The sequence below is a fragment of the Scyliorhinus torazame genome, chromosome 15 (assembly GCF_047496885.1).
Source record: "Scyliorhinus torazame isolate Kashiwa2021f chromosome 15, sScyTor2.1, whole genome shotgun sequence".
Lineage (NCBI taxonomy): Eukaryota > Metazoa > Chordata > Chondrichthyes > Carcharhiniformes > Scyliorhinidae > Scyliorhinus > Scyliorhinus torazame.
The window spans coordinates 133551095-133569724 of record NC_092721.1 but is presented as its reverse complement, the minus strand read 5'-3'; the positions used below and the strand labels follow the sequence as shown (position 1 = coordinate 133569724).

General features: G+C 46.6%; 1 protein-coding gene across 2 annotated transcripts in view; it reads left to right on the top strand.

Annotated features, from left to right (window-relative positions):
- cwf19l2 (CWF19 like cell cycle control factor 2) overlaps positions 1 to 18630 on the top strand; it is a 202048-nt gene that overhangs the window by 115028 nt on the left and 68390 nt on the right. For both annotated transcript variants that reach the window (XM_072476758.1, XM_072476757.1), the window contains exon 12: positions 5089 to 5226. In XM_072476758.1, coding sequence (XP_072332859.1) covers positions 5089 to 5226 — 138 coding nt within the window. The remainder of the gene's footprint in view (positions 1 to 5088; positions 5227 to 18630) is intronic.

Here is an 18630-nt window from a genome sequence, read left to right as displayed (position 1 = left end):
TTCAGAGAAGTGTAAAGATATCGGGTAGTGATAGTGGGCGATTTCAACTTCCCTAATATTAACTGGGGTAGCCACGGTGTTAAAGGTTTAAAGGGAGCAGAATTCTTAAAATGCATTCTGCCAACCTTTTAAGCCAGTATGTAGAAGGACCTACAAGAGGTCCTGGACTTAATTTTTGGTGTTGAAGCTGGGCAAGTGGTTGAAGTATCTATGCGTGTGGGAGCGTTTTGCAGACAGTGAACATAACTCCATTAGATTCAGGGCAACACGGTGGCGCAGTGGTTAACACTGCTGCCTCATAGTGCCAAGGACCCGAGTTCAATCTCGACCCGAGTCACTGTCCATGTGGAGTTTGCACATTCTCCCCGTGTCTCCGTGGGTTTCTCCCCCACAACCCAAAGATATGCAAGGTAGGTGAATTGGCCACGCTAAATTGCCCCTTAATTGGAAAAAAAAGAATTGGGTACTCTAAATTTATTTTTTTAAATGAAAAAGGAAAAAAAAACTCCATTATGTTCAAGATTATAATGGAAAAGGACAAGGATGGGCCTGAGATCCAAGCCTAAACTGGGGGAAGGTCGATTTTAATAAGATCAGATATGATTTGGACAAAGTGGACTGGGAGCAAACACTTTTAGGTAAATCTGTGACAGAACAGTGGGACGCATTCAAGAAGGAAATAGGGAGAATCCAGGGCCAACATGTTCCAATCAAGAAAAAGAATGGAATCAAAAGATCCATTGAGCCCTGGATATGGAGGGTTATGCAGCATTGGATCACGAGAAAAAGGGAGGCTATGGCAGATATTGAGGCTCAAACAGTAGAAGCCCTAGAGGCATATGGAATGTGCAGGAGGGAAAATAGGAAAGCAAAAAGGAGACATGAAAGGATACTGGCAGGTAAAATAAAGGAAAACCCTAAATTATTGTACAAGTATATTAAGGGTAAAAGGATAACTAGGAAAAGTGTAGGGCCCATTAAGGAGCACAGTGGTAATTTGTGTGGTGGAGCCGGAGGATACAGGTAAGGTACTAAATGAATACTTTGTGTCAGTGTTCACTTGTAAGAGGGACAGTGTGGGTATAGAAATCGGGAAGAAGGACTGTAATAAAATTAAAGAGATTAACATAGACAGAGAGTGGTCTGGCAGGCTTAAAAGTAGACAAACCTCCGGTGCCAGACAATATGTATCCCAGGCTGTTGAGTGAGGCAAGGAAGGAAATAGCTGGGGCGCTGGTTATAATTCTCAATTCCTCTCTGGCCACAGGAGAAGTGCTGGGGGACTGGAGGATAGCCAATGTGGTACCATTATTCAAGAAGGGAGGAAAGGGGTAAACCAGGAAACTGCAGGCCAGGCAGTCTAACCTCAGTAGTTGAGAAACTATTGGAAGCAATTTTGAGAGACAAAATTAATCTGAATTTGGAGAGTCAGGGATTAATCAAGAACAGGCAGTATGCTTTTGTTAACAGGACGTCATGTCTGACCAACTTGATAGAATTTTTCCAAGAGGTGACCAGGTGTGTAGAGGGGGGAAATGCATTTGATGTAGTCTACGTGGATTTGAACAAGGTTTTTGATAAGGTCCCACATAGGAGACTGATAGTGAAGGTAAGAGCCCATGGGATCTAAGGAAATTTGGTAAATTGTATCCAAAGTTGGCTGAGTGGCAGGAAGCAGAGGGTAATAGTTGAAGAGTGTTTTTCTGATTGGTAGAGGGATCAGTGACCAGGGAGCATTGATTTAAGGTAAGGGGCAGGGGTTTTGAGGTGGTGTGAGGAAAAACTTTTTTATCCAGAGGGTGGTGAGAGTTTGGAACTCGCTGCCTCAAAGGGTGGTGGAGGCAGAGACCCTCATAACATTTAAGAAGTATTTAGAAGTGCACTTGCGATCCAAAGGCATGCAAGGCTGTGGGCCAAGTCCTGGAAAATAGGAATAGAATAGTTAGGTTGTTGTTTGTGACTTGCACAAATGTGATGGGCCGAAGGGCCTTTTCTGTGCTGTATGACTCTTGCGGCTGTTCATATAATGTAAAAAAAGTAGGCGTCCGGATTGTTGGAGACCAGACATAAGACCGGGATGTGAGTCGGAACCCTGTGAAAGTCGTGACGCACGGTAGCACAGTGGTTAGCACTGTTGCTTCACAGCGTTCGAGTCCTGGGTTCGATTCCCACTTGGGTCACTGTCTGTGTGGAGTCTGCACGTTCTCCCCATGTCTGTGTGGGTTTCCTCCGGGTGCTCCGGTTTCCTCCCACAAGTCCCGAAAGACGTGTTTGTTAGGTGAATTGGACATTCTGAATTCTCCCTCTGTGTACCCGAACAGGCGCCGGAATGTGGCGTAAAGGGGATTTTCACAATAACTTCATTGCAGTGTTGATGTAAGCCTACCTGTGACAATAATAAATATTATTATTATTAAGCGCTGACTCTGTGGAATTGCCCAGGAAGTTTCAACTTCCAATGGGCCATTTCCCTACCCCCCGGGATCCACTGCGAATATCTCTGATTCTGAGTTTGAGTCCGAGATTTGGGATAGATCCGAAGTACTTATCTGAATAGTTACCCAGCAAATGTTGGACAGATGAAAATATAGTCCAACTCCTTAGTAACTCCGGTACTGAACGGCCAGTGCGTCTGTGATTCCCTGATTAGCCCATTGCCCCACCCATCTACCACTTCTCCCGACTGGACCTCTGACCCTCCCTGACTACACCCCTCGGATCTCCGAATATTCTATCAACTATCCAACTACCCTGCTAACCCAATTCCACTACCTTCCTGATCCGACTAACCCCCAAACCGATTGCCCACCTTACCCCTACCCCAACGCACTTATCCATCTATTCTCTCCCACATTTACCACTATCACCACCAAACCTCTCCCGAGCAACATATGCCTACCCACCTGTCCCCTCATGCTACCAACCTCACCCATGTATCCATAGCCACTATCCACCCTCCATTATCCCCTACCCCCAGCCACTAACTCACCTCACCTGCTAACACCCACACCCCTACCCCCTTTCACGCACCCAGCCCCTCCCAACTCTCCCTCCTCAGCCATTTATCTGCCTCGCCCCCAAAACCTACACCCCTAGTCCCTTACCCGCACTTCATTGCCACCCTGCCCCCTTGCCCGCCCTGCCCCTTATTCATTGCCCACCTACTCCCTACCCACTTACCCATCCTGCCGCCAAATCTGGGGACAGCTGCATTTGGAAGATCTGGTAAAAATGCCATGTTGATTGCTGTTCCTCGGAAGATGCAGCCACTGATATCAATTTGATTGACTGGTCCTTTCAGTTTACTTGAATTTCTTGAACTCTGGGAGGGAATAACGAGAAGTGCTGGTGCCATATGTACCAAAATCCTATCACTGTTATAAATATTTATGATTTTTCAGTCTGATGTTTTCATTGTGCTGCAGAGGACAGTGAAATGATGCATTAGAATTATCTTGCTGGTGACACCAAGACTTGCTCGTGAATTCTGCATCTGCTTGTAATAAATGGCAACTGGGGTTGAGTTTTGTCAACTGCAACTTTATTTTGCTTTCTACCATGGAGTTATAATGCCAAATAGAATGATCAGCATGAAATTTCCTCACCATTGTTCCCCCGCACCTCAATCCACTAGGGCCATCTGCTCCCTGTGTCTCCGTGGGTTTCCTCCGGGTGCTCCGGATTCCTCCCAGAGTTCAAAGATGTAAACGTTAGGTGGATTGCCCATGCTAAATTGCCCTTTAGAGTCCAACGGCTAGGTGGGATTACTGCTGGGGCAGGGGTTTGGGCCTAGGTGCGGTGCTCTTTCAGAGGTTCGGTGCAGACTCGATGGACCAAATGGCCTCCATCTGCACTGTAGGGATTCTATGAGTCAAACATTCACTCTCTCCACCACTGACATACTGTTGCAGCAGTCTGTATCATAAACAAGACACAGTGCAGCAACTCACCATGGCTTCTTTGACAGCAGATACATGGGGACACCACCATCTGCAGGTTCCCCTCCAAGGCACACACCAACCTGACCTGGAACTATATCACCATTCCTTCACTGTTGCTGGGTCAAAACCCTGGAACAGGGGTAATGAACATAGAAGTTAAAAGTTTCAGCTGTTAATCCTTTTTGGCAGTTATTTTAGCTTTTTGTTTATGTTCATTTTAAAGTAGGTTTCAGCTTAAAATACATTTGACTTTAATGACAAAACATTATTATGTTTTTCCTTACTTGGTTCTAAAAAGGTAGTTATGCAATACAGTTACTGGGCGGGATTCTCCGCAATCGGCGCGATGTCCGCCGACCGGCGCCAAAAACGGCGCGAATCAGTCCGGCATCGCGCCGCCCCAAAGGTGCGGAATCCTCCGCATCTTGAGGGGCCGAGCCCTAACCTTGAGGGGCTAGGCCCGCGCCGGACTGATTTCCGCCCCGCCAGATGGCGGGAAAGGCCTTTGGTGCCCCGCCAGCTGGCGGGAAACTGACTTTGCCGTGCGGTGCATGCGCAGGAGCGTCAGCGGCCGCTCACGGCATCCCCGCGCATGCGCAGTGAAAGGGGTTTCTTCCGCCTCCGCCATAGTGGAGACTATGGTGAAGGCGGAAGGAAAAGAGTGCCCCCACGGCACAGGCCCGCCCGCGGATCGGTGGGCCCTGATCATGGGCCAGGCCACCGTGGGGGCACCCCCCGGGGCCAGATCGCCCCGCGCCCCCTCCAGGACCCCGGAGCCCGCCCGCGCCGCCTTGTCCCACCGGTAAGAGAGGTGGTTTGATTCTCGCCGGCGGGACAGGCATTCCAGCAGTGGGACTTCGGCCCTTCGCGGGCCGGAGAATCGCCGGGGGGTGCCCGCCAACCGGCGCGGCGTGATTCCCACCCCCGCTGAATATCCGGTGCCGGAGAATTCGGCAACCAGCGGGGGCGGGATTCACGCCAGCCCCCATCGATTTTCCGACCCGGCGGGGGGTCGGAGAATCCCGCCCACTGTTTTTATTCTCAATAATCCATGATTCATTCTGCATGAAACTTGCAACATTATAATGTTACCAAAATTATTTTTGTAATGATTTGCTCAGCTATAATATAAGTGCAATTGTTTCAGATTGAAACTCACCATGAGGGAGAACGGATTAGATACTTCCAGGATGATGATAATTTGAGTCTGCAAGACTTGGTTAGACAAGAAAAGATGACTTCTGCAGAGGATCAGAATGAAAAATTCTCAAGACTGGCTTCGAAAGTAAGGAACTCTTTTGGTCATAGTATATTTACAAGAATATCCATCAATTTCAGTTACTAATGAAGTTTTGCCTCGTGCATCACTCAGCCTCCTGTTCTGTTTACTTGCATTGAGCTATTTGCTTGCAAAGAGCAGTAACCTTAGTTAAAGGGTACAAGTGCAATCAAACAACTGCTTAGATTGCTGTTGCCATTCTCCTGGTTGTGTAGTGTTTTTTGGTCTGCCTGCCTAGTGTACAATTGATGGCACACTGTGTTCAAGGAAGACTCAGCCATCATGATTCAGTACGCGCTGTCTGGTGGGTGTGGGTAGAGCAAGCACTGAGCGTTGTGTTTCCACTTTCATGGCCCCTTTCGTCATTATCCTGGGCCAGCTTCATTCCTGCAGTTCTGCTGCAGGCCTGCTTGACTGAATTTGGTGGTGGGTTGTAACGCCATGTATAGGCAAGGAGAGGATTGTCTATATGTGGGTAGGATTGACCTTGCATAAGGAGAGGATTATTTTCACCCCAACCCACCTAGCAACATGGTCTCTCAACGACTGTCGTATTACAAGTGTCTGATCTTCTGAGGAAGCATCATCATGCATCTTCGGCACTATTTGCTGTACAGGTGATGGCCCTATAAGACGAAGAAAAGGGATATGAATTAACTGACAAAAGTAATGATCTTGACAATCGTTTGACTCTGTCTTCTTTTGTTCATATATTGGTGAAATTAAGTAATCATGCGTGTGTCAGAGGTATTTAGAATTCTGTCAACAGCTGTCTGCGCACTTCCAGTCTCTCCAGGTGTGAATTTCCCACCGCGTTGTACTGGTACTGATCTGGGCGCGCTGGGTGAATCGTGGGAGAGGCTAAAATCGAATGCGAACCATTTTGCAATTTACCTGGCCCGCACCAGATGGCGAGTTCTGTATCTTGCCCCAAAATGGCTAAAAGACATTAATCCTAATTTGCATTTGTTTCAATCTCATTAGCGAGATTGAAGTTGAATGCAGCAGCCTCTGGGAAGTCACCCAACTCCCCAGCGATAAGTCACAAAGGTACCGTTTAGTACTCCTCAACAAAAATGTGAAGCTGGCTCAATGGCTACCAAGGGGAAGTAAAGAGGTGAGTAGCACTTTACATTTGCCTGCATGAAGTTCAAGGGCACCGGAGCTGCTGCCCCAGTGCTCAGGGTAGGTGGGGGGACCTTCGGGGGTTTGGGGTTGGTCGGGGGGCTGGAGGGGGACGTGAGGGACTTTGTTTCTGTGAAACTTTCAAGCCATCTTTAAATATTGTGGAGACCCATAACTGGGGCAACCAAGGCTGCAGCCTGTCCTACCAAACTCTCCCAGGACAGAGCCATGTTGCAGCTTTCATGAGAGAAGCTGCAACAAGTCAATTTCACCCCCTTTGACTGTGAACAGCCACTAGCTTCACAGCTGAAGGCTGTTTCAAAGAAGGGGGTAGCCTTGTAGTTGTGATAGCACTTCAAGCTCCTGAATTCTCAAGTACCCCCTCGAAGGAATAGGTGCCCTCTCTGAGAGGATGATTAGTGGACTGGATTCCTGCACCTTTGATGCCTGAACAGTGTACCTGTCCTCTAGGAGCGTCAGCACCATAGAGGCAGCTGCCAATAATCAAACACTAAAGAGCAGGGCCTCATCACTGAGGGTAAGTGTCTGGATGAGCAGAGGAGGGCAGCCGAACACGAGCTCCCTAATGTTGCTGGCAGCAGCCTGGGGTCTAGAAATTCCTGATCTGGCTGGGAGTGTGCAGGGCAAGGTTTGCCAGCACAATTGGCTCGCTGGATGGCACTCTTGAGAGACATTGGGGCAGTCATGCTAAGGGTGCGGGGCTTGGGAGTTTTGAGGGTCCTGGGATGGAAGCCCTAACTGATTGTCGGTCTCTCTCTCCTTCCCCAATTCCTTCCAGATAGAGAAATGTTTGCTGGTGTAGATCCCACGGAGGCTCCCATCACTATGCCTGTAGCAGCCGAGTCTTGCAGACGTTGAAAATGGTAGCAAGGTTATTTCAGGCTGGAAGCGGCACCACATGTATGGAGGGCTGGCTCACACCCTCAAGACCTGGCCGCCCATCAGGCTGAGGAGGGGGCCAGAAGGGGAGGCCAGCACGAGCCATGGTGTACAGGAATTGTTGGTCCTTCCATGAGCTGACATATAGCATATGCTGCACAAACTGCGTCTCAACAGAGAGACAATGCGGCACTGTGGAGGAGGAGGAGGACACCCGCTCCTGAGCTGTGAAGGTCAGTGCCTCCTTAAATTTCAACACCACTGAGTCATTCCAAGGCTCTCGCAGGGACCAATGTCGCATTTCTCAATATCAACCCACAGGTGCATCCAGGAGATGATAGATGCTCTGTATGCCTGGACATCTGACTCTATCACCTTTGACCTGGACCAGACCCAGGGGTGCAGGATTTGCCACCATCACTGGGATGCCCCAGGTCCAGAGGCCATCTATGGCACGCATGTCACCCTCTGAGCACTGGGACATCGGGGATTTCTCTTATATTAACTGGAAGGAGTTCCACTCTCTGAATGTTCATGAGGATCATGCACATTTGTTTCCGCTATCCTGAGAGCATGCATGATAGCTACATCTTGGGCACTCTATGATCCCCGGTGTCTTCGAAGATCACCCCGGGATGGCAGATTGGGGAGGACACTGGAATACCCGCTGAGGTCATGGCTAATGTCACCAGCGTGGAGAACTGAGACTGAGGAGGAGACCCGATACATTGAGGCCCACAATGCCACCCGTGCTGCCATTGAGCTGTGCATCGGGCTGCTCAAAAAGCACTTCTGCTGACTCGACCCCTCTGGTGAGACTCTACAGTACAGCCCCCAGAAAGTCTCCCGCTTTAAAGTGGTCTGCAGTGCCCTCCACAATCTGGCCTCGTCTGAGGAGAGGGAGGCGGATCAGGAGTGGCTGGAGGATGAGCCCGCGGAGGAGCCGGAGAATAGAGGCCAGGCGGTGGCAAGGGTCCGTCATGCCCCCCCCCCAATCAGCTCAATCAATCCCCCCCACCGCAAACCGCTCCATCACCTCCCCGGCCATCCTGTTCTCCCCCTCCGAAGGCTCTATGTAACATCACTCCAGGATGGTGGGCCTGTGTTGGCACTGTCAGCAAGTCAATATACAGGCAGGAGGGTGATGACCACTCACTGTAAGGAAGGCTCTGGTGCTTCTCAGGATCTGATTAAGTCTGACTCCTGTCTTTCTGCTGATAACGCACTCACACCTATCTTCGTGACAGAGTCTGCATTGGGGGCTTTTGATCTTGGACCACTGTGCAAGGGGGAGGGGCTGAGCTGAAGGGGGAGCGGGTGGGGTGGAAGGGGGGAACAGAGGGTAGGGTGCGGGCAGGCTCACTGTCAAGATTAAAGTGACAGGGGTTTCACAGGTATCAGAAGTGAAATATTTTAATGGTGAACATTTCAATGTGATGTATTTCCATTCCCCCTAGCTACCGATAGTGACCTTACTAGTGCTCCTCACACTTCCTAATCCTTCTGGTCTAGTGCTACGTCTAGGTGTGTCCCCAGGAGGCACATCAGCGGTGGAGGCAGCCTGCTGCTTTCCGTGCCCTGTGGCCTTTGATGCTGTTGGCCGACTATCTCTGGAGGGCCTGGAAAGGGAGGGCTCCAGCCAACTTATCTGTGTCACATGCGTCGCTGTGCCATCCTGTTCTGCCCGCTGCCCTTGAGATGTGTTGGGGTCAGATGGGGATGATCCAGAAGAATTTGGAGACTGCTGTAGTCTCCTTGATTGAAGGCTCCAGGAAGGGGTCCAGCGCTTCCTCCTCCCTGAGGGTATCTGGGTGACTCCATGAGATGGAGGGGCAACTGGAGTGAGCTCCTGAAGCCTCTGAGTCCTCTGGCAATGTTATCCTGGAGGCTCCTTATTGTCTGCACCATGGTGTCAACACCTCCAGCGATGGTCCTCAGTGACTGGGCCACGCGGTGTGTGTCAGGAATGTCCACCTGCGCCTGAGTCATGCCCCTCATCAATGGGACATGATGTTGAGGTCCTTAGTGATGTTTGTCACAGACTGCGCAACGCCTTGGACACCACCAGACCCGGCGCGGACGTTGTACTCGTGGTTTTCCACTGTGGTCGGCACCCTATCAGTGTCAGCCTGGGGACCATGCAATGTCAGCACCAACCCCTGTGCCTGAAGGCTTTGCGACTCCTCCGATCTGCCTTGCAGTCGCTGATACCCCCTCCAGAATGTCACGGCTATGTCTTATTATTTGCATCAGCTTTGGGAGAACCTTGTCCAGAGGTTCGACATTTGGATGGGACCCAGCTGAGTCCTGGGATCCAGAAGAACTCCGACTGTTGTCTTCCTTGGATGTTCCTGCCTCCACCTGGTGTGCATCAGTAACTATTTGGTATTCACCAGATTGTGCCCCCAAAGCCTGTCTACTAATGCCACTCACCGAAGTATGAATCACTGCACTGGTGGAAGGTGTGGGTGATAGCTGTGATGCATCATGGTGTTCTCCTCTGAGCTCTTCTCCGAGGTGTTCTGTTGGGTGACAGTGGGGGCATGACTCTGGAGGGACCAGCCTAATCAGATAGTAATCCTGCAAGACAAGGGATATGTGGTCAGTGAAAGGGAAGGATAATTTTGTGGGACATCAACAACTCATTTGAGACGTGTCAACTGGATGAAGGGGCAGTGGATTAGAACATAGAACATACAGTGCAGAAGGAGGCCATTCGGCCCATCGAGTCTGCACCGACCCACCTAAGCCCTCACTTCCACCCTATCCCCGTAACCCAATAACCCCTCCTAACCTTTTTTGGTCACTAAGGGCAATTTATCATGGCCAATCCACCTAACCTGCACGTCTTTGGACTTTGGTACCGATTCAGCAGTTTGCGCCCGATGACCCAGTGTTCGTTCAGAATTTTGCTGGTGGTGCCCAGTGGGTTCCTGGTGTAATCTTTCGCCAAACGGGCCCTATATCTTACCAGGTGCCATTACAGCCGATGCGAAACCCCGCCCCACACACAACTTTCCCAAAATGACAGTTTGTCATTTATTGGGTGAATCATGCCCTCCATCTCTGTTTGAGAGGGTCGCAGATATGCCTTTTAAATGCATGAAGTCCATCTCTGTATCTGTAGTTTGCATTATTTGTGGCAACCCACCTACGGTCTTCTCCCTCTTTCTGCATTTTGCATTCTTCTCCTACAAGAGGTGAAAAGATGGAACTTTACTGAACAAAATTAACCTATTCTCCCGATGGTACTAGTGCACTTGGTGAGGATAACTAAGAGACAGATGTGTCATGTAGCATGTGAAGTAAGGTGAGTATAAGTGATGGAAGGATTCATGGAGAGATGAGGAAGCTTATAGAAAGTGAAGGGTGGGTGCTACTGAAACTTAAGTAGGTGAGAGCAGTGATGCAATGATGTGCACTTGGCAAGACAGACTGAAGGATGGGGTAGGTTGAGAACAAGGGATGTAAGTGAATTAGCAACTGTATTCACTTTCCTGACCTGGTTAGGTTATTTAACCACTTCTTGCATTGCATGCAAGACAGAGGCACAATGCTCCTGCTGTTCACCTCCTCAGCCACTTCCAACCACGCCTTCTTGCTGACAGCTGCAGGTTTCCTGCTTCCGCTGACTGCATCCAGCAGTTATTTCAGGGAACCACTATTAAATCTGGCTGCAGTTTGCTTTTTTTCCCCCTTCAATCATGGGATGTGGGTGTCGCTGTCGGGGTCTGCATTTGCTGCCCATCCCTAATTGGGCTTTATAAAACATTAGTTAGGCCCCATTTAGAATACTGTGAGCAATTGTGGGCCCCACACCTCAGGAAGGACATACTGGCACTGGAGCGGGTCCAGCGGAGATTCACACGGATGATCCCAGGAATGGTAGGCCTATCATACGATGAACGTCTGAGGATCCTGGGGTTATATTCATTGGAGTTTAGGAGGTTGAGGGGAGATCTAATAGAAACTTACAAGATAATGAATGGCTTAGATAGGGTGGACGTAGGGAAGTTGTTTCCATTAGCAGAGGAGACTAAGACCCAGGGGCACAGCCTTCGAATAAAAGGGAGTCACTTTAGAACAGAGATGAGGAGAAATTTCTTCAGCCAGAGAGTGGTGGGTCTGTGGAATTCATTGCCACAGAGGGCGGTGGAGGCCGGGACGTTCAGTGTCTTTAAGCCAGAAGTTGATAAATTCTTGATTTCTCGAGGAATTAAGGGCTATGGAGAGAGAGCGGGTAAATGGAGTTGAAATCAGCCATGATTGAATGGTGGAGTGGACTCGATGGGCCGAATGGCCTTACTTCCGCTCCTATGTCTTATGGTCTTATGGCTTGAGAGTAGTTAAGAGTCAGCCACAATGTTGTGGGCTTCAGTCCCATATAGGCCACACCAGGTAAGGATGGCAGATTTCCTTCCATAAACCACATCCGTGAAACAGATCGATTTTTATAACAGTTAATGATACATGGTCATCATTATTGAGACTAGTATTCAATTCCAGATTTTTTATTAAATTATTTGTATTTATTAATTACTTGAGTTTAAACTCCACAAGCTGGAGTGGTGGGATTTGAACCTGTATCCCCAGAGAATTAACCTGGCCTCTGGATTAATAGTCAAATAATATTAACACTAATCGACCATCTTCCATAGTTGGCAAAACACAGAGAAAAATAAGATCAATTAAAATTGCTTGATACAATTGTTAGAGATCCTGTTTGCTGTTATAAAAATAAAGAACACAGCAATGCTAGCTAACTCCTTTTAAAAGCACAATCACTATCTACCTTGCCACAATGCTTAGGACAGCATTTCCTTTCGTTTACAGCTGTCTGTCGCTCAACCCTTTTGTGTCTGTGTTCTGATTTTATAGAAGTCTCTCTCACAGCCCCCACAAGAATCAAAATCACCAAGACATGAAGTGCCTTGCTGAATAACCAGACAGTCCTAATAAATTGTCCATTATTTGGATCTCTGTTTTTATTATCTTATATCGTAAATATAATTATAATTCATCTGCCTACTAAACACTGGATTATGATAGAACATAGAACATACAGTGCAGAAGGAGGCCATTCGGCCCATCGAGTCTGCACCGGCCCACTTAAGCCCTCACTTCCACCCTATCCCCGTAACCCAATAACCCCTCCTAACCTTTTTGGGCACTAAGGGCAATTTATCATGGCCAATCCACCTAACCTGCATGTCTTTGGACTGTGGGAGGAAACTGGAGCACTCGGAGGAAACCCACGCAGACACGGGAGAACGTGCAGACTCCGCACAGACAGTGACCCAGCGGGGAATCGAACCTGAGACCCTGGCGTGAAGCCACAGTGCTATCCACTTGTGCTACCGTGCTGCCCATAAATGATCATATATAGTTGTGTACACTGCCTATATCTTCTATGCAGTGATCAATTTGGAAGTGTCATGTGAGAGTACCTTTAAGAACTGGGTGTTTATCAAATAGCTGTAGTGGATGTACCTTTAAGAAATGGGTGTTTATCAAATAGCTGCAGTGATGTCAGTGTGTGGAGCTGGGCTATCTGTCTTTCACTTTTGTTTTTGAGCAGGCAGCAACAGTGTGTTATAGTTTCGTTTTCCGAGCTGGATAGCTGCAGGCAAAGCAAGCAGCTATATTATGATCTCTCTCTACAAGCTACAGACTGTCTTCACCTCATTTGAGGATTTCAAAGTAATATCTGTTTCTGTAGAGAATTTAAATCTGCTGTCTTTCTTTGAAAAGGGTTTAACATATGGATGTTGTTAGGAAAGTTATGAAGGGTTACTTATAGAATATTGTATCTGTGGGGACCACTGGTGTTGATAGTTGTTAAGATGTTTACTGTGGGTTTATAAAGTGTTAACTGGATTCATAAATAAACATGGTTTTGTTTTAAAAGTATCTTAGCTCTCTGTTGCATCACACCTGTAAAGTAGGCCCTTGTGCTCCCCATAACCATAATCTATTGGAGGTTAGGTCAGGTGAACCCCCTGATACACTTTGGGGTTCTCTAAACGCTGGCCCATAACAGAAGCTCAATCCTTTTACTTTATGTCCGAGTCGAACTCTTGAAACATTAGCCAAAGGATCCAGAATTATGACAACAGGGAAAAAATATTTTGCCTTTTGTCTTTTCAATCAGTATCAAGAATTTCAAAATTGGCGATAGCGTTTTTTTTCTTTGCCTCAGCAAGGACCACAAACTCCTACCTCAGAAAACCATTCCATGGACCAGTGTGAATTTTAAAATCTAATACTAAGCATCCTTATTGCTTCTTGGCTTGAAATTTTCTTCTGAAGCTGTCTTTGATTTTGAGGTGTGGTAGGAACCTGGGTAGAACTGAACTGTCCCCTTTCACTTAGTACCCTAAACGTTAAGAGGGGACATTTGATCCCGCTGGGTTAATTTCTCTTTCCTAAACGTTAGCGATAAATATCATTAAATTTTAACTAAATTTATAATAGACTTCCTGTAATTGAGTACTGAATTCATTAACTGAATTGATAGTATTGACTAAAATTTATTAGATAACAGCTACACTGACTCTCAAATATTATATTAAACTAAAAATACTTCAATATTTAGAACCAACAATGAATATGTTAAGTGTTAAAAAAACGATCTCAAATTTTGACAATACAGAACGTTTAAACATTGGTTGAATGTGAAATTTTGTGTCTACCTTCAGCTCAGCATATTGACCTTTTGTGCAAATTTAAACTATGTGCTTTACCTTCACGGCTTCCAAAATCCAATATACTGCTTATTTATTTTTCTCTACTCACATTACTCTGCTCAGTGTGTTTCCTTTTATTTTCGTGTTCCTGTGTGCTAGTAAGTGTTATGTAAGTAACTGATGTTGTATTCAAACTCCAGTCTCTACTTAAAGTTGACATATTTTTGCACCCGGGAACTTTCTCAACGTGAAGCAGGTTTTTAGAGAGAGCAGAGAGACAGAACATAAAATGCACACCATTCGTGTGAAGAGACAGCTTTCTAACCATTGACGTACATTCCGCTTCTCATTCGTGTTGCTGAAATGACACTGAATTATGTAATGTGTATAAATCTCTGTGCATACTTCCTACACTGCAGGGACGGAATTTGCAGGGACGGGATGAAGAGAAATCAGGTGGAAAGGGACCTATACGCAAATAAAACAAAGTTACAACCAAAATTAAGAGTAAACTAGGAACAGTTGCAATTCTTGTATTGAATCCAGTTAAATGAATTGTACTAACTATGCATAGTATATCTACAATCATGCTCTGACATTTTCAGTCCTATGGTATTGCAGTGGTGTGCAATAACTAGAGCTTGAGGTTGCTGTTTTTCTTATTGCAAGTGTTGATCAGTATGCATTCCCGTGAATACATGCTCAGCAGGTTTCTTGAAAGAATATTAAGAGCTCTGAGACAGCATTTAACTCCTTCACTCTGAATTTTCTTCTTTATTGTTTGAACATGAGCACCCAACTAGCTATTGTACTGATTGGTTAGTTTAACACTTTGTAGTGATGGAGATTGATTTCCAAAATAATTTCTATTTTAAATATTGATTTGCATTGTTGATAAATATGTCAAATGCTTTTTCTCGTGGGAAACATTTTTCACTATTCTGTCTGAAGACAGACTCATTCTCTTTTTATATCAGGCTACAGAATGGATTTAGATGCCATAGAGTAAGCATTCATGATAAATAAAGCCCTCCACTTGACTGAGAAGCAACTTCATAGAATCCCTACAGTGTAGAAGGAAGCCATTCAGCCCATCGAGTCTGCACCAGCCTTCCAAAAAGGCACCCTACCCAGGTCCACGCCCTATCCCTGGCCCTGTGAGGCAGCACTCTGACACCTTGACACCCAACTTCAGCATGGGCATACTATGGACATTCAATGACTGATTTGTTTTGCTTGTCTAGAAATAATTAAGGATGCAAAGTTTTTGCATAAATTACCAATAAATCCATGTAATTTCTATTACTCTAGCAGCCATAGGGTGCTCAGTTTTCTGCACCCCAAATAATTTCCATTGCAACTTCATAATTGTTTACTGGGGGTGACTTGTCCTCCATTTTCATATTTTTTCTCTCTGGGGAGTTAATTGTTTCCTGATGTTAATAGTTCTGCTAATAATATAGAAACAGACTACAGAGCATTATAAGCTTGTGAGATACCTTGTTGTGCTGCTAATTCTGCTTGGATGCATTCATAGAGGTATGACCAAATGATGTACTTATTGCCACTTGACCATGTGACACCTGATTGTGTGATGACTGATCACACAACACATACAAATAGCAGTGGAATTACCGAGTTGTGTCTCGTGCAGTTGGTTCTTTGCTCATGGTTTCGCATCAGCTGCTGCCATTCTGAGAACCAGGAGGTGAAGAGAGGAAACTGAGGGCAGGGGAGTGATTAGCAGGGAGATGCCAGAAGTGGGAAGCACTTTGATTCCACCAGCAACTCATAGTTACTCACTGAAATTGCACTGGTAACTAAGAAATACCGGTAACACTCCGATTTCCTTCATTACCAAAAGTAATTTAGAAACTTGATGGGGCTGTAATAGATGTAACGCTCAACATACTGCCATCAACTTGGCAGTAATCCGATAACTCCTTGATATTCACACTGAGATTGTAGCCAGAAATCCCATTGCTGCAGGCGATCTGGCCAGTCCTCAGTTGATTTCCACCGTACCCCTGGTTCCAAGATACCCTCTGATAACTGGCTCTTGATACAGGCCTCCCCATTGCTGGTTCCTGTGACTGGACGAGTTGCCTGTTCCAGCTCCAGGCACTCTATTGTAGAGCAGTACCTCAGAGCAGTACCTCAGAGCAGTTGAATATGTCATTGGTCTTTGGTGAGATGACTGTAAATGTTTTGTTGAGTTTTGACACAAATGCTGCTTACAGTGAGAGTTAGCTTACTGGAGTGCATAAATGAGGTGTCAACCTGGTGAAGCTACAACACAGGACTACTTGTGTGCCAAACAGCATAAGCAGCAAGTAATAGACAGAGGTAGGCAATTCCACAACTAATGCATCAGATCTAAGCTCTGCAGCCCTGCCACATCCAGCCGTTAATGGTGGTGGACTATTAAACAACTCACTGGGGAAGGAGGCTCCACAAATATTCCCATCCCCAATGATGGAGGAACCCAGCACATAGGTACAAAGGACAAGACTGAGGCATTCGCAACAATCTTCAGCCAGAAGTGCCGAGTGGATGATCCATCCGGTCTCCTCCAGAGGTTCCCAGCATCACAGATGTCAGTCTTCAGCAATACAATATCACTCCACATGATATCAAAAAAATGGCGGAAGGCACTGGATACTACAAAGGCTATGGGTCCTGATAATATTCCTGCAATAGTACTGAAGACTTGTGCACTTGTGCTCCAGAACTTGCTGTACCCCTAGCCAAGCTGTTCCAGTACAGCTACAACATTGGCATCTACCCGGAAATGTGGAAAATTGCCCAGGTGTGTCCTGCACACAAGAAACAGGACAAATCCAACCCAGCCAATTACCGCCCTATCAGTCTACTCTCCATCATCAGCAAAGTGATGGAAGGAATCATTAACAGTGCTATCAAGCGGCACTTACTTGGCAATAATATGCTCACAGATGCTCAGTTTGAGTTCCGCCAGGGTCACTGAGCTCCTGACCTCATTACAGCCTTGGTTCAAACATGGACAAAAGAGCTGAATGCCAGAGGTGAGGTGAGAGTGACTGCCCTTGCCATCAAGGCAGCATTTGACCGAGTATGGCATCAAGGATCCTAGCTGAACTGGAGTCAATGGGAATCAGGAGCAAAATTCTCCACTGGTTGGAGTCATACCTGGCACAAAGGAAGATGGTTGTGTTGGTTGTAGGTCAATCACCTAAGCTCCAGGACATCACTGCAGGAGTTCCTCAGCGTAGTATCCTAGGCCCAACCATCTTCAGCTGCTTCATCAATGACCTGTCTTCCATCAGAAGGTCAGAAGTGGGGATGATTGCGGATGAGTGCACAATGTTCAGCACCATTTGCGACTCCTCAGATAACGAAGCAGTCTATGTCCAAATGCAGCAAGACCTGGACAATATCCAGGGCTGACAAGTGGCAAGTTACATTTGTGCCACACAAGTGCCAGGCAATGACCATCTCCGATAAGAGAGAATCTGACCATCGCCCCTTGATATTCCATCGCTCAATCCCCCACAATCAACATCCTGGAGGTTACCATTGATCAGAAACTGAACTGGACTAGCCACATTAATACTGTGGCTACCAGGGCAGGTCAAGGGCTACGAATCCTAAGGCGAGTAACTCACCTCCTGACCCCCCAAAACCTGTCTACCATCTCCAAGGCATAAGTCAGGAGTGTAATGGAATACTCTCGACATGCCTGGATGAGTGCAGCTTCAACAACACTTAAGAAGCTTAACACCATCCAGGACAAAGCAACCCACTTGATTGCTCCTCCTTCCACAAACCTTCCACCACCGACGAACAGTGTCAGCCTTGTGTACCATCTACAAGATGCGCTGCAGTAACTCGCCAAGGTTCCTTAGACAACACCTTCCAAACCCATGACCACTACCATTGTGAAGGACAAGAGCAGCAGATACCTGGGCATCCCACCACCTGGAGGTTTCCCTCCAAGACTCACCACCCTGACTTGGAAATATATCGCCGTTCCTTCACTGTCTCTGGGTCAAAATCCTTGAACTCCCTCTCTAACAGTATAGTGGGTGTACCTGCACCTGAAGGGCTGCAGCGGTTCAAGAAGGCAACTCACCACCACCTTCTGAAGGGCAACTAGGGATGGGCAATAAATGCTGGCCTAACCAGCAACGCCCACATCCCGTAAATGAATTTTTAAAAAATAAAATGAATATATTGGGGCCTAACGGAGTAAATTCTTGGTTTTTGTTTTCTCTGCACCAAAGCTTCCATGTTGTGAATGCACATTAAGAATTCAGATGTGCTTATCTGATGTAATTTTTTTGTCCATTAACATTAATTACGAATATGGCTCCCGGCACACACAATTTTGCATATCGATGACTGAAGTAAAAAAATATACTGTTAAGCCTGTGAACCGTTTATGGATCCTATGAAATCCATTTCTTAAAACTGATTTCAAAATAATACTTCAGTCACATGAGATAAGACCTGCTGCAAGGTAAAATTCCATGCAGACGCACACTATTCCATAGCTTGGTAAAGACATCGCACATTATGTGCATCTTGCTGGTATATTATGCAGTGACTTTGAATACAGAAGACATTTTCAATCTACGTTATTCTCTGATTTGTCCCTGAATATTTGGTTGGGTATGAGAGTGTTGGTGGTGGGAGTAAGTTTTTAAAGCCAGCAGTTTAA